We start from the raw sequence: 26,281 nt of genomic DNA, 5'->3' as shown, positions 1-26,281 counted from the left end.
CTCTTGAGTTATGTTTGTCTGAAGTCATTTTGAGTCTATTCATGACTCTATCAGAGGTATTTTATAGGTGACCTGACACTTTTGGTCCCTGGGACTGATGTAGGCAGGCCCCATCCATGCACTGACCCACCTTTTAAACTGTGAGTGGTGTGAGTTTGTCACTGTGTGCAATCTTCCTATATTTTTCTACCTTATCTTGACTGATGAGTTCCTGGTATGGGATGTGGGCGGGCAGATATGTGTGTAAGAGGGCGCAGAAAGCCAAGCCGTCACTCCAACTGCTGCTGAAGTTGGTCACATCAATATTCTGTAGAGTGAGAACAGTAGAGGAAAGAGAAAACACAGAAGTCACAAACAAGTCAAAATCAATATCACACATAATGAGCTTAAAGTGCCCATAAAGGGAGCAAGTAGCCTCTTTACAACATGAGCAGGCCATATAAACGCCACAAGAGAAAAAATGGGAATTAGAACAGAATACTATAATATGCTGTTCAGTCCATTAATGCCTGGTCGTCATTCCTTTGTGGGGAAGTTAGGATAATCTTCTCCTTGCAACCCATTTAAGCCTCCGATGACCTCTCAGATCTCTCCTCTTGTTGAATGTGTACAGCAGCACGTACGGTCTGTTGTGTTTCTGTGCGATTCACAGAGCATTGTCACCTCACACACTACACAGAGTATTCAGGGTCTGATAAAAGTAGAACGTTTGGAGGAAAGACTTCCTCTGGGCCATTGTTTGGCATTGCAGGCTCCCTACTGGATAGATAAGGTATTTCCTGTGTCTTTCGGATACATTTTCTAATTTGCTAAGTATTAAATCATTTAGCACTCACAAACAACTAACACACTCATTAATACACATGTACAAGCAGCCACAGGGGACCACTCAAATCAATGGATTCTCTTGGGACCAGGAATTTAATTAGAAATGTAATTCAAAAGTTGGTGAGATATTTATTCCTGCACCAAAAGGGCAGACAAACGGAAAAATCAACATAACCATTCCTCTAGCTATGCCATTAGTTTGGCTGAAATATAATGCTCATTTCAGGTTGATATTTGTATGTAGTGCCTCTACTGTGACGTGTCTCCATGCTTTAATGTGTTTCTCATACTGCCTGTGCTGCAGCACCTCTTTTCACCCTCTGTCTGAAACCAGAGCCCAGTCTGCTCTGATACAGTGGTTCCATAATTGTTTAGATGATGTACCTAAAGCATTATCCCGGGTCAGATGCTAAAGACGGGCAGCCCTGAGTTTGTTTACTAGTGCTCTTCACCTTTTTTTCTTCAATCCTGGCCCTGAGGACGCGAGCTAATCCAACCAGAGACTGATTCATACAGGTGACGCCAGGGGAATGTAATTAACTTTGTGATAGAACACAGCTCTGGCTCCTGAGGACACAAATTAAAAATCACAGATCTAAGTGGCTGCAGTAATGAATATCCCCCTGAGCTCCAAAGACCTGCTGACAGATTTGTCATTACAGATTGCCTTCACTCATCTTCTGTGCTTTCAAGGATTATTTCAGTTTTACACGAGCTGTAATTTAAATGCGATGTAAATCTCGCCTCAACAGCAAGAGTGATTTATAGTTATGGAATTCTTACTCATGCTGCTGTTAACTTGCAATCGCTTCAGTCACTGGTTTCAGAAGGTGCCTACGGCTCCATGTGATCCTTAACTTATATATAGCATATAGACATTTATGGGTGTCACAGGATGAACCCTAGTACCTTTTGAAATATTCAAATCTTAGTAATAATGCACTCATAAACTTTTGTTCACCTTAATGATTCTCTATGTTGTTCAGAAAAATCGTATAGTAAAAATGTTATATCTTATCAACAGCAATACTCCAAACTAAATGGTCAACATGGAAAACAAAAAATGCGAAAAATGATTCATTAGCCACAGCGGTTAACAGAGCTGGAGACTCTTAGTCTTTTTAGCGATAATAAATCTAAGGTTTTATTTTATTTCATCATTAAATATTCATTAATGTAGCTCTGAAACTGTAAATGTGAAATGGATAGAGTTTAAATATCCCTTACAGTAAAACAATGATGTTTTAAACTACTAAATAAGTTTGGAGAGTGCAGCCAATTATTGTTTCCCAACTTCAGTCATTAGGGAAAGCCACAGAGCATTCGTGGTCACAATGGGATCTGAGGGAGCAGCTGCTTCATACAGTATGAATGAAACAGGATGTAGTCCTGGGCTCAGGCTTTGTTCATGTTCACCATTAATTGTCCGGCAATACAGACAACTATCACACAGTCATATTAACTTATGATCATAGATATAGATATAGATAGATATAGAACCGGAGGATGAAACCCTCTTTATCCTGAGGGAAACAATCTCCAGAAGAAGTTAAAAATAAACTCCTATAATTATATATTTAAAAAGACATTTCACATCTCTCCCAAGAGTGAGCTCTATTAAGCAGAGAAGATTTCAACAGAGGTAGTCCTCCTCTCCATCAGTCACCGCCTGCCTATTGGCTCTGTAGGGCCGACCTGTGTAGTCACGTCAGCCCACATTCCTCTCATAACTCCCCACTCCTCTCTATCAGCAAAGTGTGTGAGATATGTGCACACTCATACACACACACAGAAGGGGGTTATTGATACCCCAGAGACTCTGAGACACAGATAAACGATGACTAATAAGCTGATAGGAGAGGTTACAAAGTGCGGCGTGTCTGGGTTAACTGAGGAGAACATACGTCTTAATCCACGCAAGTATGTTGGAGTTCAGGGAGGGATTGGGAGGGGAAAGGGGTTTGGTTGGGTGTTGGGGGGGGGGGGGGGGATAGGGATTTGGTCAGGGTTGGAAAGAGAGGGAGAGGCATGAATGCTAAAACAGCAGTGGACAACAACAGCTCTGGGAGCCGGCTCAGAAAAGCAAACACAGCATCAAGCGACAGGAAGCGTCTCGCTCGGCACAAAAGGCCGAGCCATGGCTTTTTAGGGCTCACAGAAAGAGAGTATGAGAGAGAAGCAGGGGCTTGTACAGAGGGGAAAAAAAGAGATAATGTGGAATTTATCTATGTTTACGTGCTTTGGTCTTCCTCAAAGTGGGATGCAGATAAGATATGATAGCATCAGTAGTTCAATTAAGTGGAAATGAGTCTGGAAAGCTTCATCAGGTAATAAAATACAAACAGAACTGTCGCATCCACAACTGTTGTTATGAAGACTACAATGGGCTCATCTGGCGACAGCACTGAAAATATTCTTATGGTGTTTAAAAAAAGACTCAAGATCTGTGCGATTTACCTTTAATGTCTCTATTGTGAGTTCATTTAGCCACGAAAACCGATAGTTCGTCAACAGCTCTACTCCTAACTAGGAAGTACCTACAGTTGGTTGCTAATAAGCAAATGTGTCAAAGATTTAACCTGTAGGAAAATGCACATTCAATCTTCACAGAACAACACGACGACGAGGGCTGCAACTGATGATTTATTTATTACTATCCAGTCAGGAAAATACTATAAAAAACAAGAGTAAAGAGTGGAGATGCTGAAAACCGCAAGCATTTGTCTTTGAGAAAATGACTCAAAGGATAAGCTGATCATGAAAATTGTAAATGTTTTTTCTGTTGATTAACGTATCAATTATTAGTAATAGACCTGTGTGACATAGGCTTCAGAGGACTTTAAAGGCAGAGAACAGCATATCCTGTCTGTTTGTAAAACGTTTAGAAATGGAATCCAAAGACCAGCTGGACATGAGCCAGGCACTAAACACCCCGCCGACAACACTTTAACACCGTGTGTGCAGCAATGCGTGTGCTCTCCCTGCTGCCACATGTAAATGCTACCGGACTGGTGTCACATCCCATACCATGGAGTTAAGCCCAGCTGCTTCATGCTTTAATGACCGATGCCACCCAGATGTAAAAGTGCCATTACAGCAATATTGAGCTCACCGTTAAAGAATGTAAAAACACAAAAGCACCATGTAGCGGGCGAGTTGGCACGGAAGGATGGAGGATGACTGTGACACACACACACACGCGCGCACACACACACACACGCACGCACGCACGCACGCACGCACGCACGCACGCACGCACGCACGCACGCACGCACGCACGCACAAACAGTCTGTTAAAAAGCCATCCATCCAATGGGTGAAAGCAGGAGACATCAGGCCTGAGAGAGTAATGAGCTCATCTCAGTGTATCTCACAGGATCTCTCCTCCTCACCTGCACTGAATGAATAGGGCAACAAGAAGACAAACGACCGGGAAACAAATGTGAAGCAAAAAATGAGAAGAGTAAGCACGGAGGAGGAGGAAACAACAAAAATTAGATGAGAAAAGTTTCTAATGGGAGGGAAAGAGGGAGAGACAGAATAGGGGGGATCGCCCTAATGTATCATGCAAGGAATCACAGTCATAAGCAATGACAGGATGAAAGCCCGGGCAGGCGGGGGTCCGGAGATAAAGACAGGACAACAGTGAAGGTCACAGAGATGGTGAAAATGATGAGTCCTGCTCCATCTACATTCAGCTTGTCTCGATACAGTTAATAGACTTTTTCATGATGGGAAAAGGACAGGATATTTAGCAAATTCACTAAATACAATAGACTACCACTTTATTGTTGCTCCATACAAAAGGGAAACATTTTCCATGACTCATCTACAAGAAGTCTGATAGAACATCCTTTGCCCAGATTTATTATCTTGGTTATTTGTGCTGGTGAATCACAAATCACTCGGTTCGTTTATCAAACAACCAAAGCAGTTCCTGTGTGTCCTAGATCTCAATCTGATAGGCGGAGAAATGGAGAACAACTAAGAAAAGAATGATGTGGTTGAAATATGGCAATGTTTTATTCGACTAATTTGTCCATACGCTAACACAGCTATTACAAAATAATACCACTCTTTACCGCATCGAATCATCTTTACATTTGAAACAGACCAATCTAAGCACTGGCTGTACTGATTTAGTTTCCACTCTCAATGTGTCTTTCCTATTACGCCTTTGCATCTTTGATCCCAAGTGTATCATTTTTGCAAAAGTAGTCTCCCTGTCTCTTGACCTTTTAAAAAGCCACATCCTGGACATTTTTCTGTAGTATCAATCTCCTGATTCCAAGTATTTAAATCAAAGCCATTTACCAGAAGTCTGCCCTTTTTGCACGTAGGTATGAAAGCCTCAAACTAGTTTTGTTTTTTTTCAAATTGGGCCAAGATATTGTTTAGCTGTTGATGTTTTGATTAATAAAAAAGCAATACAGCACAGTCAAAGTTATTTATGGATAACATTAAAGCTAAGATTAAACTCCTATTCTTTAGAGGCCATCACAATGAGATGACCTTGGGTCTTTCATTTGTGCGTCTACATGTTTTTAATGAGGTCTGCATATTTTATTTTTGTTCTGTAACAAAGAAAAGGTAAATAATGACATGTATGAACTGCAGTGAGCCCTTTACTGAGATCAGTTGTTATCTCTTATTTTACTCTGATGATCTCACTGGAAGCTCTTTAATCTACATTATTAGAACTTGAAGTAATAGTTACTCTTTTAACTCGGACACTCTTCCCCTCCTCAATGTCTGACCTCAATTCCACCCTCGCCTGGGGGTCCATTCCTGTTCTTTCAATGTATGTATGTGTGTGTGTGTGTGTGTGTGTGTGTGTGTGTGTGTGTGTGTGTGTGTGTGTGTGTGTGTGTGTGTGTGTGTGTGTGTGTGTGTGTGTGTGTGAGAGAGTTTCCCAGACGTGGCCGGATGGCCCAGCTGAGCCTAATGTTCAGAGCCTTTGCTCATTGTTCCCATCTTGAACAAACAACATCTTTATTTTTGTATGGCTTTTATGGTTAATTGAGGGGGAAAAGTTTAAAAAGTGTCCGGAGCTGTCCTAAATTAAGACTTCAAAGAGCCTGATACAATCTGAGACTGAAGTATTTCCAACAGGCGAGACTATCTAGAAAGCCTATTGAACATGTCCCAGTAGATATTCTGCTTCTGCAAACCAACCACACTGCCCATTTAAATAAAGAGTTTTCACGCATTACACATAGAAGTCAGTAAACTTCCGGTTTCAGGCCGTGCAGTGTGCTCGTTTGAGTCATACAAGCTGCTTTGAAAATGGTCAGATAAAAGCAGTACGTCTTTGTGCACTCCAGCTCTGACATGCTCAGCATCCCTTGTGAATTTTAATTTCCTGTGAGAGGCTCGTTCTCCCCGAGGCCCGAGTCAATTGGAGTGAGCTTAAGGTCTCACTCATCGATCTGTATTTCCCGGAATCTGACATTTGAGGTGTCGGAGCCTGTCTGGGCTCACATCTCCTCCTCCGGTGGGAGTTTAACACAGGTCACGTGTTCGACTACTCTAAGGACCTGGAGGCAGCTGGTGGATGAACACACCCCTTCACACACAACACGTTCCCCTCATGGATTCAAGTGCCTCATCTCCATAGTGACGGCGATAACATCCTTATATTATGTGTTTTTAAGTTGTTCCATATATCTCTCTCACCATTATCTGAGCTTTACGATAGATATACACACTATGATCACAACAACACACTCAGACATACACTTCTCCATTGTCTGCCTGATATAAAGCACGTAGGACATGGTTACTGCTCTTCATTTTATCACCACTGATTTCTCAATTCAATTCATGATTTGATGAGGGATATTTCAGTTATACAAATGCTGCTTCAATCAGAGAGACTCCTCGAAAATGTATTTTGAATAACCCTTTAAATTGGTGCAAAAATAATATTGTTTACTTAATGTTATCCTCAATATTTCACCTCAGTTTTGTACATCTTACATGACTCCTTCACAACCTACACTGTGATGTAACTTAATCTCCACTCTGTGGTTATTACCAGCTATTATCCCTATAGTGATCACAGTAAACGTGCCTAGAGTGACAACAGGCTTTGTGTACAGCCATAATCACACAGCTTCACCGTGCCCTCGGCAGCTACTTGCACGTAAACATCAAACCAGCGCCGGCACGCTTACAATAGCTCCCGCTTTCTGCTTCACTTTAATTAGGCTGCTGTTTGACCGAAATGTCCGCCAACAATAGGACTGTAATAACAAGTGGCACAGGGCTGACCCTCCCATGGGCTTTGTCTCACAGAGCGCCGGCTCCGTGCTGGCACATGATATAAGAGCTTGTTTTGAAAGTGAACAGAGACGGGGAAAGCTGTCTCTTCAATGGTGAACATTAATTATGTAGCTTGAAGATTCCCAGCGTATATGACAAATGAAAGGAAGAGCCAATTAATGTTGAGTTATTACCTCGTTGACCTTATTTCACAGCGGTGAAGAAAGTATGTGGATATATCGATAAAGCTACACCTCACTAACCTTTATCAGAACAGAGCATGGCAGAGAAAAAGGAAGACAGAGCGGGCCGTCTGGATGTGGTTGCATTTCAGTTAATTTCCTGGAGCTTCAAACTGTGTGACAGATCAGGAAGTGTCTGTGCATTAGGCCCGTACTTCCATTCGGACGGAGGCTTCATAACTCCGCAACATCCTGACCTTTTCAGCAAACACATGAAGCGCAACACATCCTCTGACAGTAACCTTTTTCCCTCAGATAGCCGTGAGTCTTTATAAGCAGCAGCACTCTACTGGGCTCCGATTACTGTAAATGATGCGCAAACACATTAGCTATACATATATATATATATATGCACGCATCCTAGAAAACAGAAATCCCTGCGGAAGGTAGTGGAATTCACCAGAAAAGCTAAATTCCCAAGAGTTAAAAAACAGCTGTTCCCATATCTCTGTGGGAAAGTTAAACACCAAATCTTCAAAAATATGTAGGAAATGATTTGGAATTTAAGTAGAAGGACCTTTTGCTCAATGTATGTCAGATGTGTTAACGTATGAGTGGCACTCCACCCATCTCCTCCTCCTGATCCTCCCCTCTGCCCGTGTCCCCTTTAAACAGTCCTACAGTGTACTGTGCCTTACATTTATTCACTTTATTCAGTTTCCTTCACAGTGTTAAGTGTCGTAGATACAGTATTTGGCCAGGTGGACTTTTTCATAAACATAACATACAGTATATGTAATCGGGGTTCAGGAGTAAAAGATAGCAAGTAACAGGGTTTATGTAATCAAGATTAAAAAGAAGTAACTGTATTCCCAGTGATATTTAAAAACACGTATCAGATTACTATTACAGTTCTTACATTTTGGGATTACAATGTCACAAAAAAATGATGAAAGTGGGTACATTTCACCACCTACTGTATATATTAAACTAAGATGGAACTTTTTCTGATCACTCAGAATTAGTTTGAGCTTTTTTAAACATTTATTCATACTGCTGGTCTATAGACTATAGGCCTGAGTATGCAAACAAAACGTTTTTGCTAGAAAAAAAAGCAAAAGCAAAAAGAATCAGAACAGAGAACACATTTTCTTTTTCTTTGTTCTCTTTGTCTATAAATACAATAATAATTGATAGCGCATATACCTTGTATTTATTTGCATTGCATTTGATATTGAGGTAATCCAAACAGATTGTGATCAGGTTACAGTTACATTGGGATGCTTAGATTACATTGCTGATTCAGTTAAAGGATCACATTTTAAAACTAACACCCCCCAACCTTGTTTGTAATAAACAGCGTTTTTCTTTAGGCACAGACATTGATATATGCGTGTATGCAAATTATACATTTTTGTTATGCAATACAATAAAGTGGCAGTCACACTTGTTCTAAATACAGATGTTTTAAGGTTCACTACTACCAAATAGTCTATGTATAAATCAAATTATAGGTCAGGATGAATACATAAAAAATGCACAAACACAAAGTAGCAGCAAGCTCCGGTCGGGGAGTGTTTATGCCACCGACTGAAACTCTCCTAGCAGTCAAATCTTCTTACTGCATTCCTGATTCTTGCAAATAATCACATTGTGTTGCTAAGCCCTTTGTGAGAGGGGGTCACAGGTTCCATGGTTAAATGGGAATGAGGCTCCATTAACGTTTTCATGTCCAATAGTCCTGACCTGAACTGAGATTTGCAAATTTCTTCTGGGTTACTATTTTACAACAGAACATTTACCTTTAGGGAGGGGTGGAAAGAAACTAAGCGTTAGTTCTGTTCTACTTTAACTCTACTCCACTAGACTTCTGTCAAAGGGACAATCACTTCACTTGATGCTAGAGCGTCTACTAATGATGACTGATCACATTTCTTGTTAGCAACTCTTTCAGTTTCCATTTAACGGTGTCCTTTGGAGCACTTTTAATCGAAGTTCTTAAAAGGAATACTTCACCCACAAAATGATCATCTGTGTTTCAATTATTTACCCTGTATGACCTTCAATTCTTAAAGAAAAACTCTGTCAGTGGATCACGAAGGAGGACATTGTATGTAAAGGGGGGCCATCTGCAAAACCATATATACTACAGTTTTTAGAGCTCTGTGAAGTGCCTTCATAAGCATTCATCTGTTTGCCACTTACATTTATTTACAACTACAACAAACAGTATGTATTTTATTTCACTGTATAATATTTAGTTTGACATTCTGCTCTTGTCTAGCTTATTCTATTCACATGTATATAGACTCCTGCAATTACATAAGACATTCTCTGCAACATTTAGCTTAATGTTTTAATTTTTTTCCGACATGTATGTAGCTTTTTCAGAAATTGGTCTCGCAACATCATCTTTTATCTTATTTGGTTGTGTTATGTCTCATTTATATTATGTTGCACTGTTGGAGGAGCTTGGGACTTGAGATTATCATTTCCATATACACTTTAGATACTGTGCATACTGTATGACAATAAAGCCTTCAAATCTATATCGAAATATTCAAATTGCGCTTAACATTTACTTAAAATATAAACTCTAAACTACTTTTGCAAAAGCTCCCAACTTGTGTACTGCAGCAGTGGCCTTCCATCGCTAAGCGCCTGCCGAAAGATCCATGTCAAACAAAAGAGTGTGAATCTGAACGACGTGATTCATGTCAGGCTGTAAACAGCTCCAGCATCTTATCAAGCAGCTCATCAGACACTCTGTCCGTGAGCAGCCAGTCTCCATCTCATCTGCTCTGATATTTCCATCACAGGGGATCTGCTGTGTTTTGGCCAACACACACACCCTGTGACCATCAAAAACAACCAATGACCTCAGGTGAAGCGAGGGTGACTCAAAGTTCACTGAGCCGTGTCGTGCTCGAGCAACAGGAACTATTGATCTGCTGACTAATACCATTTTTTAGACCATTACTCACCAGTAAAGCTCTATTTTTAGAAGTATTCATCACCCGTGCCTTTTCACACGTAGACTGACCCCAAAGCAGAGTCATTTAATTAATCTCCCATCAGAGTGGGCTGAAACGCCTTCTTTTCTCCCTGATCTAGAGTTTGCAGGCTGGGACCAGTCTTAAGTTTAGAGTTTAGCATTAGCTCTCTGGCATGCTGCTGGCAAATAAACACAATGATTGCAAATCTCTAATCCCATTGGGCTTAACGGCCTCCTTAAACTGGGTATTAGGGGAGCAGCTAAGCCAGGTGATTGTCGGCACTTGGCTCCATGGACACAGGGAACACAGATGGGGACAACACAATAACAATGCATAAACAAGAGGACATGCATAAAAACAAGAAGCGCTATATAAAAACACGCATGTATAAATCCAGTGTGACACTGGGTGCTTTGCATCACTGTTTCCATTACCTCTGTGCCACAGTGGATTTAGATCCGCAGTGAGATGACAGCTGCGTGAATGATGTGTCTGCTAACACTGTAATATGCCACTCTAACTCCTCAATGATGGCTGAGAAAACTACCCGAGGGCAACCTAATACTGCAGTATAAATGGGAGGGAGATGCGAGTTGTCATCTCACTTTTAAATAAAAACCTGAGAAGTGTGACACTGAAATGAAGAAGCAGAGGACAGCAGGGTGTGAAAGTAAAAAGAGAACAACGTATTTGAAGGAGGTCTCTGGCCTCTGATCCCTACCGGATAGCCTTCTGTTTTCTTCTGGCACCACTTCAGTAGTGCGTTTCTCTTAGATCCTCCATACTCCCGCGCCAGTGCAGCCAAGGGGTCCTTTCTTTCCACACTGTCACCAGGGAAACATGAGAGAGAAGGGGGGGGGGGGTTACAATATGTCATTCGGAGAAAGATAAGCGTAGCGCTTGGCTACCCCATGAAACAGTTATTATCTTCCCATATGGACTGGAAGTGAGCTTAATAAACACTGTGATTATGCAGCTACTGTAAGTAGTTCCTCATTTCATAACATTGTGTGTTCAATTAACAAATGTGTTTCCAGCCAAATGTAGGAAATCATTTGACCGTGGGTGACATTTATGGAAGCATTTAGTGGCAAGGAAAAAAAATATTCTGGTGATTCATTTTTTCCCTGGCACACACTCATTCTCGTTTCATAAATTGGAAAGAGGGAACTTCATGGCTAAACCTTGTTTCACTTGTATTAAAGTCACAAAACATAGACAAAACAACAATTCAGCTCTGATTTAAAAACACATGTTTCGTTCCAAGAATATGTTATAACGGCGCTCAGGGACCAATGGGGAAGTTCCACATGCATAATGCACTCATTGCTATTTTTATAAATATGATTTTTTAGATAAGAAAAGTTGAAAAGGGTAAGCACTACTCTTTACACTCAAATGGGAAGACAGCTGTAAACAATCTTACTCTAGTGGTAGAAGAAGTATTCATATCCTTGCTTTGAAAATGTTAATTAGGTAACGGTATGGAAGTATAATCATTAATGACATTAAAGTAAAGTACTAAGTACCTTACTAAGTGCTGAATGCAGAAATATTTCCCCTGTGACTTTTTATACTATGAACACAAAAACAATTTCCAAAATGTTGACAAGACTAAGTTTTATATAGCATCTGTTTAACTTATAACATGAAATTAAGGTTAATAATATAACTTGGATTACACATTTTTCAGTTTTACTCAAATAAAGGCGATGCAAAAATGAGTACACCCCACTGAAAGTCTCTGGAGCAAAGCTAAATTTTAGACTACAAATGTCTAATTTAACAATAATCAACTACAGGTGAGTCTAATTATTCATTACACAGGTGTCCAGCAGACAGCTGACTATAAAAGGGTGTTACTTTAAGAAAACCCCTTCCCATTTCATGTTGTTAGCAATGGCACCACATGGAAGAGAAATGTCACAAGACCTGAGAAAGAAAATAATTTCTTTACACCGCAAAGGTGAAGGCTACAAGATGATCAGCAAAGCTTTACTTATCAGTCAGAATACTGTAGCAAAAGCGGTACATAAACTTAAAAAAGAGGGAACTGCAACCATCTCACACACAGAAGTTAACACCTCGACAGGAGAGTCTTCTGATGAGAAGGGTGGAAGAAAATCGGCATGCATTTTCACTGCAGTTATCTAGGAAGTAGAAAGCCAAACTGAGGTGACTATTTCCCGTGACACAATACGGCGTACACTGCAGAAGAATGGCATGCATGGGTGCTGTCCACGAAGGAAGCCTCTCCTAAAGCCCAGGCACAAAAAAAGCCCGTCTAGAGTTTGCCAGGGCCCATGCTGACAGAGATGAAGACTACTGGGACTCTATACTCTGGAGTGATGAGATCAAGATAAATGTTTTTGGAACTGATGGCTTCAAAACTGTATGGCATCGCAAAGGTGAGGAATACAAAGAAACATGCATGGTGCCTACAGTGAAACATGGGGGTAGCAGTGTCCTTATGTGGTGTTGCCTGAGTGCTGCTGGTGTCGGGGAGCTGCCTTTCATTGATGACATCATGAATTCACAGATGTGCTGCTCTATACTGATAGAGAAGATGCTACCATCACTCCGTGCCCTTGGTCGTCATGCTCTTTTCCAACATGACAAAGATCCTAAACACACATCTAAGGCCACTGTTGGATTTCTGAAGAAGAACAGGGTGAAAGTGATTTAGTGGCCAAGTATGTCTCCTGATCTGAACCCAATTGAACACCTATGGGGAATTCTGAAGAGACAAGATGAGCATCACTCTGCATCCAGCATCAAGTCTCTAAAAGAGGTCATTCTTGGAGAATGGAAAAAGGTTGATGTAGCAAAATGTTTCCAACTTGTTCATTCCATGCCTAGAAGACTTGGTGCTGTCATTAAAAATCATGGAGGCCAAACAAAGTACAAGATGTAGTAGTTTTTGTTGTGGGGTGTACTCATTTTTGCATCGCCCTTATTTGAGTAAAACTGAAAAATGTGTAATCTAAGTTATATTATTAACCTTACTTTCATGTTAAGTAACAGATGCTATATTAAAATTGGTCTAGTCAACATTTTGAAATTAGTTTTTGTGCTCATTGAGATATTGTTTAAAATGTTACTTTTCGAAGGGGGTGTACTCATTTACGCTGAGCCCTGTATATGTTAAATCCTTAAATACCTTGTGTAAAATCCGGTTTCTGTACAGTAGTGTGATAGAAAGTGGCATGAAAATAAAACATGTTTAAGTACACTGCTTGAGTAAATAAACGTAAGTACAATACTAACACTGCATGTTTTTATAAATAACAAAACACTAAAGATTAAAACATCCGTTGAAATCAAGGCCCACGGGTTCAAATATTCCCCCTGAGAAATGTGAACGGGCCAGCTTATCAGTTTATGTTTCACTATGCTTTACTTGGCCGGTTGTTGCTTAACGGCAGGCACGCCTCCTGTGTGCCAGGCAGAGCAGCGCACTCGTTCATGTGAGCATATGTTCTCTGTAATGAACATTAAAAATGTCCAGTAACACTTCACTTGAATGGGTGTTCATAAGACTGACATAACATTGTCATAACCTTGACATGACACAGTTAGCAGACCTAACTGTCAAACTTAAGAAAAACGTTTAGCTTCATATCTTAGCGCGACATTAACCCGTCATATATGGATGTCTGCTATGACGTGTTTATGGCGGTTTTGTTGTCTTGGTTTATGTCAAGTTGTCATGACAAGGACATCTCAAACAATGTCACCTTTGCATCAAAAGTGACATAACTTACCGAATGACACTTAACGACAACTGTCATAAGTATTCATTAATGTTTAAGACAGGTGTCATGTCATGGTTATGACAATGCTATGTCAGTCTTATGAACACCCATTCAAGTAAAGTGTTACCAAATGTCCGCACACGGATCCAACCGCTCAGACAAACATTTTGCCTCCATTCTGAAAGTGGCTACAGCTCAGGACTTTCAGCCAAGAATCGATGAAGTGATGAACATACTGTAAGTCAGGTGCCTGGTGGAGGGAAACAGGCTTATTTAAGACTAAATAGCATGTCATCTTTGAAGCCCACATGTACAACTATGAGATAAGCTACATGTGGGTGTTGCTTGATTGCAAAGACTGATTGTGTTAATGTGGCAGATTGAAGATGAGATTTTTGAGAAATCTAAACATTTTTCAGTTTTTTTCAAAAAAGTCTTTCAACTTGCAGCCTTGTAGGCATATTTTATGTAAAACAGTTTGTTGTGAGTTAGCTGTCTGTATGTGAGTAATCAGAATGTATTATTTTGCTTAACTGAATGTGAGCCAAGCAACTGTTTTGTTTTCTGTCTTATGTGGATCTAATGGTTTTAGAGGAGGCTTTATAGAACATTCAACAATATCACCAAAGACTTTTTATGATTTGATGAAATAAAATCATTGCATAAATGTCATATGGCTGGTCCTTGATGTGATGCTAATTTTCCTTTGTGAAACTGAGTTTGACACACACATTTTCCATGATGGAGAAAATTAGAATATGTCCTCGTATTAAAGAAGGAAAGTTATCCCTTCATACCTCTCTATTTAATTTCTAAATGCTCCCTCTATGAAAACCATCAGCAAAGTGAACTTTGCTATTTGATCTTGTATTATCATTACTGTTCACTGTATTTATGTTAGCCCATAACTGGCTCAAGATTACTTTGGAGGGAAGCCAGCAGCATACAGCTCAGTGTACTCTTTGGCTTGTGAGGGATGTAAAGCTTTAGCACAGGATTTATTTTTTAGCATCCATCCCTCACTTCCTAATTTTAAATGTTGAACTCCATGTTTTCATGCTCACATATTTATTTACACTATACTGATTGCACTCGGATAAGACACAATAATTAAGAGAGGTACAATCAATCTGTTAAATGTCTATGTGCAGTTTTTTTTTTACAGAGGGTCTGCTCCCTGGGGTTTGTGCTGAGGCCATGGGAAGACACAAGGAACGGTTGTTGCTCTGAGCACGGTAAACATTTCACACGTCACGGCAGCTCTGCTGTTAGATTCATTAGTTTTCTGTTCAGCGCAGTGCGAGGCCAGAGGCAGCAAGACTAGAGGCAGCAACACCCTGTCCAAACAAATACTGCAAGTGGGGGGGGAGAGTGCATCAGTAGAGATGGAACAGATATATCATAACCCTGAAATCATACCAAACACGGTAATGTACGGATGAGAGAAAAGGCCTGCCCCATGATCTGCATGACAGAAACACTGTCAAATATAATGGCAACATGTGAGAGGGATGGTGAGGTGAATGAATGGATGAATGAGTGGATGGATGGAAAAATGAGTGGGCAGGTAAACATTTTGAAAGGCTGACATTACTTTTAAAACATTCAATTATTATATAAATACCACTGAATGGTGTGGCTTCTTCTGCTAATGATAATAACAATGTAAATACAGAGGAGACAGCTCATTAATATGAAGACAGTGGAGGAAGAAGAGGTGAGCCTGGACAAACAGGTTTCATATCCCTGATAACTGTCAGTACAATGTTTATTAATCATCTGAACATATGTAGGTTGAAGCTGAGAGTGTTGTCAAGAGTGATGAACCATGAAGTGATGAAGTATTTGACTGCAACTTTACTGAGTCTCTGTGACTACATGTATATGTAAACACCGAGTCATCTCCCTCTAATGCAACCTGTTGCAGTGGCAGCAGGGGCCTAACTATAAATGGAGTGCTGCTATTGGTTTTTGAGTGCACACTTGAGGGGCTGTTTTACAGGAAAATGACAAAAGCCTGTTTGCCCGAAAGGTCAGAAGATGAAAGCATGTTTGTTTAACATCTGTCTTCCATTCCTTTCTGATAAGTGGAAACTTCATTTACTATGTTAAAGCACTCTGTATCAACACCTTGGCAATACAAGTTGGACAACTCCAAAGTATGTCAGTTAAACATTTCAAATTGCAGTAAAATATGTGGTTACCTAAAAGGGAAACAAGGTTGCTAAGCAAAACTTGCATTAACACTATAACCTGGTGTCAAAGATGTCAAGGGGGAACTTGTTTAAAAAAAGGGAGAACTGAAACTGTTTTTAGGTACAGTGAGGCATTGTTGGGTTTGTCAGTGTGTTTGATCTGTGTTAAAGACCGCACAAATCAAGAACTAACATCACACCTTTCAGTTTGGAGTCCCTGTGATAAGTCATTATATTGTGTTGTGTTATCTGAAGCTAATAATTATGTTTTGCTGTTTTCAAAGTAAAGGAGGTTGTTTCACCAGTTCCAATGAAACCGCGCAGCTAAACAAGCAGAATGCCCTCACAGTAAATCCCAAAAAACATAATTAAGCACACCTCAGCTTGCTGTTTCCTCTGTTGTAGCTGAAGGAGGCTGTGCGGCTGCGGAAGGAGGCAGGGGTTTTGATCACAGACTCCAGAGAAGGGCTCTTCCTCATCAGGCTATTAGGTTTCAGGTCCTCCCCACAGCCTGACAACTTATCTGGGGGAGTGAAGGATGGGGGGGGGGGGAGAGACATGAAGAGGAGGGATCATCATCTACATAATTTGGAAAGCAAATTCATCAGTGGTAACTTTAGGACTGAATAAACAATACTTAGTGTCACTGTGCAGTCCAGGTGTCCTGACTGACCTGGTCACTTTTTTTGAAGGCTAGTCCACAAAATACTCAAAAGTGCTCTGCTCAAGGGCCTCAGTCGTGCCTGAACATGCCCGTCTGCACACAGATGTGCTTGAAAAGTTATTTTAGTTTCAGAAAAGGCAGGTAGTGAAATCAGTGATGCAACTTTTAAACCTGTTGTACCGTTTCTGTTCAGCCAGTAATTACCAGGGTTTGACCCAAACATCGTGTTGTCTGATCATGTTGTCTGGTGAAAATAATTCAACCTAGCAATTTGAGGTGTATTTAAAAAAAGGCGGTCAGCACCAGCCCCTCTTATCAATGCCACAAGCGCGAACAAAATGCCACCTCTGTGATGACAGGCACTGAAATTAGGGGACTGTCCCCCTAAAAGTGAATTTCCAAAAAAGCATTTATTTTTACATGGGTGTGAATGTTATTATCAACATTTGTATTGTCAGTTCCACATGATGGAATGGACATTCTATCTCAACATAAAGACGAATATTGAGTAGCTGATTCATATTTCATTTTTAAAGACTTGCCAAATCAAATTAGAACATTAAAATATATTGATATAACCAAAATAACCTTTAGAAAAATTCTAACCATTTGCAAATCAAAAGGCATTAGAGATTTCATTTTCAGAATCTCCTCCTTCTGAATCATTTTCAAGTTTACAGCATCATTTTAATAAAGTACCCTTTGGGCCTCCATAGATTTACAGTGTTTTTCTTTCAGACAATATATTCATGAAACTACAGAAAAGAACAACAGAAGCCCCATGATGATAATCTTTTCCCATCTTATTATTTAACTCTGTGCAGACATGTAAGCCTTGCTCATTCCTAAATGCTGACTCAGCAGGACGCCTGCTGGCTGTCCATTAACTCAAGGCAGCGAGTGAGTAGACTGCTAAATGAGGTATGAATACACATATAAATAAAACACCATGACTTCTGGCTAAAACCTCCTCTGTGTGACTTACCATGATGGAGAGAGAACTCTCCATGGTTGATTCTTTTTTCCAATGTTTTTGATAGCGGCTTTATGTACGTGTGTCTCTAAAAAAACAGAAACAGAAAAAAGATCTCATCAGTCTGAAACAGAGAATAACTTTAAGGAAGTATTTCATTTGTTCTAAATTTTAAATGTTGGTGTGTACCTGGATAGGGGAGACTGCAGCAGCAGGTGCAGTGCGTACAGGGATCCCACTCAGCAGGCTTCTGGGGCTGGAGTGCATTTGAACTGTGAGGCTTGGTCCACCTGAAGAGCAGATCATATTCAAATTCATTATTGAATTAAAGGAGAACTGAAATGTGCCATAGTGGAATGTAACCAAGTATATTTACGGAAATACTGAACTTTACTTCAGTCTTTTTATGATTCTTTTCCCATTTTTTGCATTTCTACTCTACCCCATGACAGAGGGAAATATTGATGATATTGAATCTTTTGCAAAACATTCAAAGGTATGATAAATACATTAAAAAATATATAGTATATTGTCAGCTCAATAGGTTATACAAGAGAGTCAGGGAGTCTGTTTACTGATTTGTTTCGACTACAATTTTGGTAAAAACATCTCATAAATGCGTAAGTTGAAGTCTTAGTATTTTTACAGTATGGTACAATTACTTACAAGTAAAGGAAAAGGTGGTAGATGAGAGACTGGCGTGATATCGGAGTTAAAAACTGCATATATTTCTATTTGAGTAACATTTTAAAAGTGGTATTTTAAAGTGTGGTATTATTATAAGGCGCATAAGGTACTTTTAGATTATGTATCCAGTCTTGAATCTATGAGGAACACCTATGCAGCCTAATGCAAAAAACTTCTGCAATAATATCTACCATTATGATACCTATAATGTCCACTTTTTGTTTATAGAGCCATCACTGTCCTGCACAGCTGCATTACTTTGCTGCAGATCTGACCAGCTGTTCTCTTCTAGAGTTACGCTGCTGTGTTGGGATTTCCTTTGGGTGTGTCTGTGTGTGTGTTGGGGTGCTCAGTGCTCACTCTGTCCAACAGTATCAAAGGACTTAATGAGAGATTTGACAGTTGCTCCGGGCTCAGAGTCAGCCTCCCCGCTGGCATCACCGGGTGTGGTCGGGATCACGGAGATACCGCACCACTGACGGTTGATATCAGAGTCGGACAGCCTCACCTCGTCACCTTGGGACCTAACAGACACAATGAACAGGGTTGCAGTGTAGAAAAATATACCATACATACACCTGGGGAAAAGGCTTTACATGCTAATCAGACTGAAGGACTGTTCTTAAAGGTTTGCTCAGGGTATTGACAGGATCATGTGATCATACTGTTGATAGGAAGCTAAAGATTTAAATTTGAAACACAGATTTGAGCAGTTTAATCATTAAGACACTTTGTACCCATCGCTCTGGTGACCATTGGCATCCAGGCTACAGAGTGAAAGATTTGTCTTTATCAGTGACAAGTAAGGAATTTCAACATTGCATAAAACTTACCTCCTGAAAAGAGATACACAACCACAGTTGGAACTGGTGTCATTTCATTTATTCACTTGCCTATTGAACAACAGTAAAACATCGCACTTATGTATTCTTTCACAGGCATAAGATTTTTTAAAGAATAAATTAACAGCACAATCACTGTATTGTTCATAACATGGCTTGACTACACACACAGAATAACCCACTACACAGCTAACATCTCATTTTTCCTAAATTGTATTTTTGAGCAAACCTAAATGTTGATATTTTCAGCACGGATACCTTATCATCTGCTATAGCAATATGGCTTTTAGTAAAAATGCACAAATTGAAAATATCTGATAGAAACCGGGCTTTTTAACCTGAGATCCTGCAGCATGTCATTATACTACAGCAACACAGAATATGGTGTAAGGGTTTGGCTCAAAGAGGAAATAAATCCACTGTGTGATAAGTGACTTTCAAGGTGAGCGAAATCAGAACATTTTTCCTCTGATACGTTAATAAGGATGTTGAAAAATCTCTAAATGTGTTTAATCAACATTGATCAACAGGTATAAGTCACTTAATGTTGCTTAAAAGTGAAATGCTAGAAAATGAGATCAACTCATCCTCTGACAGTGGTGCTGAAGGGAAACCTTATCCTTTTAGGAGCCTGTACACAGTTTTCTTAGTCTTTGAGTTAAAAAGGAACATCAACCTTTTGGTATGTCTGAAGAGAGTAAAAAAGTGACTCTGAGGTACAGCTGTTTGTGTTTATGGCAGTACTAAATCTAATTTTGGCAGTGGTTGACATCAAACCCATCCTGGTTATTTTATCTGGCAAAAGAGAAGTAATACTCTGTGCACTTAGAAGGAGCATAGTAATGGTCAGAATCACACATACAAACAGTAACAGAGCAGATGATACCAATAGGTCAACATTGATGTCCCCAATGGTACAGTTATTGCGTGTCCAATGGTGCCATCTAATGGTTGTATATGATATTGCAGTACAGGACCAAAAGTGGGATCTTCTTTTTCAACATATCATAAATGTCAAGTTTTATAGCAAACAGACAAAGTGAAAACAATCTGACTGATACAAAAAAGGTAAGAAAAGCAAATGTGAGGACCAGCACAATAACATGCCCCCTAGTTTTTCTAAACAATATCAACCAGACTCAATTTTGCTGTATTGCTATTGCCTTAAAATATGGACTTTCTGATAGTACAAGTCTGACTGAAGCTTAGCTTTGACGCTCACTCAATATTTATCGAGTATTTTTCCTACTTTATCCCTCCCTTGTTTACAATCTCAAGGCACAAATCAGCTTCACACAGTATGAAAGGAGAGTCTTTCGAACATATGGCATTTCTTTAACACGAACAAAGAATACATTCAGAAAGAAAAATACATAATAATTACTTAAAAGGTTCCAAAAGACATGTAGATAAATGGAAGCCAGACTCTGTGTCAGGAGACTGTTTGTGTACTGCATCCACACTTCCCACAATACATTTTAAATGACACAGAAAGGTAATAAGTGCAACATTAACACTGTCTTCACGTGGTGGGGGCACTCCTCTAGTGACCTTCTACGGCCGTCTTGGTATCAAAAGTGGCTCCAGCGCCTAATCTGAAAAGAAAAGAAGAGGGAAGATGAATGAAGAAAATAGTGTATGAAGAAAATATTAAATATGTGCAGCAAAACGTGAGCTCTTACATGTCTTCTTAACATAGTTATTATGAAAAGCTCTTCTGGTCACTTCTGGATTTTTAAAACTGTTCCATGCAAACCTCATTGGATGAATAAGGTCACTCATAATGTCTAGTGTTACTAAAAATCACCCAGTGATGAAGATACTATGCAAATGTATCGTGATGCAGAGCATGAGTTTAATCCAGTCATGCCGTGCAGACCATCCCGCTATTTCACCAAAAAAGTAGGAGGGTTATTCATTCAAGGAACAGCAGATGGCACCAGATACATCTTTTTAAATGGAGGAACAAGGAAGAGCAAACAAAAAAAAAGGTCCTGAATCAGCCAGCATACAGAGAGACACACTGAGTCAGACTGAAGCAGCAACACGAAGCCAAACACAGACAGGAAGTCAGTGAGCAGGAGCAGCAGCAGCAGCAGCAGCAGCAGCAGCAGCACAGGGAGGGAGAGGCAGGCTGGCTGACAGAGGGCTGGCAGGGCAGGGGACTCACCTGGACGTTACACAGGGAGGCTTGTCAGAGGGACATCTTTGACAGGGTCATCACAGGGAGCTGCTGGAGGTGGGGAGCGGACGCAGCGTAACAGCTAATCTCGGGGGAGAGTGTGCTGATTTAACCTTGGAGTGTAGTGTAGTAAATTCACAAGGACCAGAAGTATTTGGCTTTAAACCAAATACAACTATTTCTTATGCCTTAAAGCTGCTCTCACAAGGTTTTTGATATAGTGCGACTGAAAACGTTTTTTAGAGATCATTGTTTTGCATCGAGGTCTATACTTTTCAAGCAGAAAATTCTTTAGAGTAGAATATCAAAAGCAGACTTTGCCACAGGAAGACCTTGATCTGGCATGATAATGAAAGGGGACAAAACTGTCAAAAACACCATGGCATTAGCACGCTGAAAAACACTTACATATACAGAATACCAACACACAATACTCTCTAAAAGTATGTCAATAACAGTACTGCATGGCCACAATGCAAGACCACTACATACAACCTGTAATAGCTCCATACATTGGCCTGACATATGGACAGTTACACTGGCTTCTGCTCTGTGTTCAGCTTTTGCCACCATGTCTGCCTTCTCATGATAATCATTTTTATCCAATCAATGCACTGATGTTTGGTGTGGAGTGTGAATCGAAATGATACTATAGGGCAATGCTCAGTGTGGAAGAGGGAGACAGAGAGGGCAGCAGCTTAAAGGAGGAGAATACACAGAGGGAAATACTGCAGGAGACTGCTAATTTACCGTCAGAGTCTGCCAAATCCCAGGAAGCTCAACTCTAACAAACCAAGGATTTCATCTCGTACAAGACTTGCGTGAACTAATAAATATTTACCCTGTTTGATAACAGATTTTCCTTTTAAAGCTACAGTTGGTTACTCTACTGAAGATATGTTTCTTCATATTTGCTGTCAATACTTGGTGACAGTAGTGCTTGAAACAGATAATGTGAATACAAAAACTCATGCTCCTCTACCTCCCACCAGCGCTCTAAATAGCGTTTGGAAGATTCTCCCACACCAAAGAGAAACAACCAATCAAACTGAGGAGCTTCAAACACAGTGTAAACCACTGTTTGTGAACTCTGGTAAACTGTCAAACTAGGAAGTAATCAAATATAAATAAGGATTCGGTGACTGTGTTTTCTTTCAGATTACTGTATCATATTTGATCTACGGTGCCTGGTTTGACAGTTTAATAAAAATGTACAAGCAGTTGTTGACACTGCGATGAAATGTTGCAATTGCCCTTAGGAGCACTGGGGGAAGCAGAGAAACATTATAATGTTTTCAGATATTATCCGTCTCAAGCACTATTGAGAGCTTACATGACAAGGTTTTTTTTTAAATAATGTAACCAACTGTGACTTAAAGCAAGACATTCATGAGTGACAATTTTGATATATTTATACAATATAATATTATAAACAGTAGATGGGGATTTGGCAAGACTCTGGCAGGTATCTCATACCCAAGTTGTGTTGTCAGAGAAAGGAGCTGCAGCCCGATGCTAAACAAGGAGCCCAGAGGGGTTTAGGGGATGGTGGAGGGGGAGGAACGGGAAAAAAAAAGATTATGATGGAGCTGGTACCTGACACCCTGCAGGGCTTCCAGGTCCGTGGAGAGCTTGGCACTGCGATCCTGCTCCTCCTGCAGCTGCCTCCTGAGAGTACGCAGTTCCTGCTGAGCCTCCACCTTGATGTCGTTGGCCACCACCACTGCCGTCTGGAGGTCCGCCTGGAACCGACGCCATTCTTCTTTTTCATCCTAAAGACACAAAAATATGGATTAAACAGCAAATAATCAGTATAGAAACATCCAGGCAATTTCATACAAACAGAGGAAGTGTTTGTGGGGATTTAGTTCAATTCAGGTTCATTAAATCTAATGAACAAACTATTTACTTTATCATGTACTCAGCAAAAAACACACCAGCATTTATAGCCAGTCTTTGAAGCATACTGTAAATATGTGGAAATAAAAAATGAACCGAAACCCAAAATCAGATTTTTTAAAAACAATTATTAAAGTTCCTAAGGCTGAATATGTTTCAAAATCTCCTACAGACACAAACAAATCAGAAAATCAATTCAAAAAGGAGAGGGAGAAACAGCTGCTGTTTGGTTCATAATAATGCAAAAAGACAGAAGAGAGCCTTTGGCACTGAAAAGAAAAAAAATATGTAGGCCTACAATCAATGCGGTACCATGTACTTTTGTTTTTGGGAATCGTCTTTAAAGATACATTTGAAAAAGCTGACAGTAAAATACATGCGTGGTATCTGGTGCATTCCATAATGCATGATTCTTCAAAAGGAAAAAAGCAGCATGATGTTCATGGATCAATACCAAAGAAAATACATAGCTGCCTGTCTGAACAGCCCACCTGGATGCTCCTGGAATAATACTTGGATAGATGACTCTAAGGTCATGCATTTGGCAAAAACACAGGAACATTCTGGCACTAGACCTTAAAGTGATAATCCACCCAGAAAGGCATCAACACTTCCATAGCACCATTTCTGGTGTCAGTATGCTTTAATATTTGGTTCCAATCACTCATAACTAACTGTAAATGCACTGCTTCTGGGTCATGGTTGAGACATCTCATTGCTCAAACCTGCGAGAAGTACAGTGTTTTATTTCTTGAGAATCTTTCATTACATGGTTGAAGGTTGAGAGAGAGAGAGACTGAGAAGAAAGATACATCTGATTCTGAAGTTCAAACTGTGTTACCAGGTCATTCCTTGTTGGAACTTTGAAACAGCCTAAAACACCTATCAAGTATCTTATGTAGGCTTAAGTCTGCATTGATTTCAGATATTTTAAAACAAGTCATGTCACCACAGATGTTATGAAAGGAGCTAAATAATAAAGCGTTCCTACCTTCATCTGTCTACTCAAGACTTTAGTATGGCGGTCTGCTTCTGCTTTCTGCTCCTCCATCTTTTTGACAAGATCTGCAATGACAAATGCAAGTGTTTTTGAGAAAAAAAACAACATCCACTATTCACAGCGGCGAGGATGCAGCAGCCAATCTAGAGCATTAAGGCTCTCATACAAGGACCAGCTATTACAATATTAAATACTTCTAGAAATGTGTCACATCACTGTAATTACATTAATAATAGACCTGAATCACACAGTGTATTGAGCCATGTAATACTCACTCAGTTACTACTCTGTAAGATATAAAGTATAAATGGCTTGAATAATGCCATCTGATACAAGAGCCAACCCTTTTAAACTGTGCAAGTTTTCTAATTCAGCTTTAATATTTTATAAACACTAATCAACCACTGTATATATTGTAATCAACAGGCCATATTTTGTAGTATATTGCACATTTTTATTTTAACTTCTTATGTTAATATAGATATTTGTATTTTATTTGAACTATTAACCATCTAACTATTTTATCTTTTATCGGCCATTTAACTGAATGTACTTATTTTTATATACATTTATTAGTTTCATTTAATGTTTTTTTTTATTGCACTCTTACTTTAAACTCTAATGTGTATGTCATTATTTTTTTATTCTTTTAAAAATGGAATATATCTTTAATTTGATTTAATTCTAAAATGCCACAATTGGCACAAAAAACAATGACCCCTCAGGATGAATAAAGTATTTTGATTCTAATATATCCTACCTTTATGAAGGCTTTAATTTAACTTCATGGTCCTTTTTGAAATATTTCTAATATTTTATTCATCGCCTTTATACAAAAGAGGACACACTGTTTCAACAAGATGCATCCAGTGAGAGTAACATACTCTCCATGTCCAGGACGGCCTGCTTGGTGTGGCAGTTGACGGCCCTCTGCTGCTCCACCTGGTCCTCTAGCTCAAAGATGGTCTCCTTCAGCTCCTTCACCTGGTTCTCAGCGTGGACCTCGACTTCCTCCAGGGAAGTCACTCGGCTGCCCAGTTCCTGCTCCCTCCTTTCGGCCCGCTCCTGAACCTGCTGGCATTTGGCCTCCACCTGTGTGTGTGTGTGTGTGTGTGTGTGTGTGTGTGTGTGTGTGTGTGTGTGTGTGTGTGTGTGTGTGTGTGTGTGTGTGTGTGTGTGTGTGTGTGTGTGCATTTGTGAGATTATCATGAGTTAGCACAGATATTGGTTATAACAAAGTGACAGTGTTTCATGCGAGAGTAATTGCTGGCTGTCACTGCACTAATTAAATGAAAGCACTCCGCAGCACTCAAGGCTCAGTATAGGAAAATTATTTATGATATCTTCCAGAAGTCATGTGGGGCAGTGCTCCATTTGTTCTTCAAGGATTCAAAAGATGAGACATAAAGAAACTGTCCGCCCAAAAAACAAAACAAGACAAGAGTTTTGGGAGTCTATAGTGGCTGGATGAAGAATACCAGCAATGTGTGTGAGAAACCAAAATGTAATTACAGCAGGCTTGAAACATGTTATGGTATGATTGCATCCTTTTTTATGTTACTGCCACACATACAAGTTTTGGTGGTCAGACAATAGATTTTTTCACCTAGGCTTCCACACGTCACTTAAAGAGGTCCTATTATGCTTTTGGTGTTTTCCCCTTTCCTGTAGTGTCTTATATAGGTTATTATTTTTTTAATGGTCTGCCATGGCTATAATCTCCAAGTTCACACCAGGGAAGTTTCTCTCCTACACACCTGCTGAACGCCTCGTTGGACTGTTTTGACTACTCCCATAACATAATAACATCACCA

The 26,281-nt window shown here is 39.9% G+C and overlaps 1 protein-coding gene across 4 annotated transcripts in view; it reads right to left on the bottom strand.

Annotated features, from left to right (window-relative positions):
* The window catches only part of specc1 (sperm antigen with calponin homology and coiled-coil domains 1), a 74,746-nt gene that overhangs the window by 6,894 nt on the left and 41,571 nt on the right, over positions 1-26,281 (bottom strand). For all 4 annotated transcript variants that reach the window (XM_063894531.1, XM_063894532.1, XM_063894533.1 and 1 more), the window contains 9 exons: positions 25,352-25,559; positions 24,459-24,532; positions 23,165-23,340; positions 18,905-19,068; positions 18,047-18,147; positions 17,870-17,945; positions 16,599-16,743; positions 10,992-11,094; positions 191-307 (listed from right to left, as the gene is read on the bottom strand). In XM_063894531.1, the coding sequence (XP_063750601.1) occupies positions 191-307; positions 10,992-11,094; positions 16,599-16,743; positions 17,870-17,945; positions 18,047-18,147; positions 18,905-19,068; positions 23,165-23,340; positions 24,459-24,532; positions 25,352-25,559 (1,164 nt within the window). The remainder of the gene's footprint in view (positions 1-190; positions 308-10,991; positions 11,095-16,598; positions 16,744-17,869; positions 17,946-18,046; positions 18,148-18,904; positions 19,069-23,164; positions 23,341-24,458; positions 24,533-25,351; positions 25,560-26,281) is intronic.

Source organism: Eleginops maclovinus, chromosome 11 (genome assembly GCF_036324505.1).
Source record: "Eleginops maclovinus isolate JMC-PN-2008 ecotype Puerto Natales chromosome 11, JC_Emac_rtc_rv5, whole genome shotgun sequence".
NCBI lineage: Eukaryota > Metazoa > Chordata > Actinopteri > Perciformes > Eleginopidae > Eleginops > Eleginops maclovinus.
Note: the sequence above shows the minus strand (reverse complement) of the source record. Positions and strands in the feature narration are given on the sequence as shown.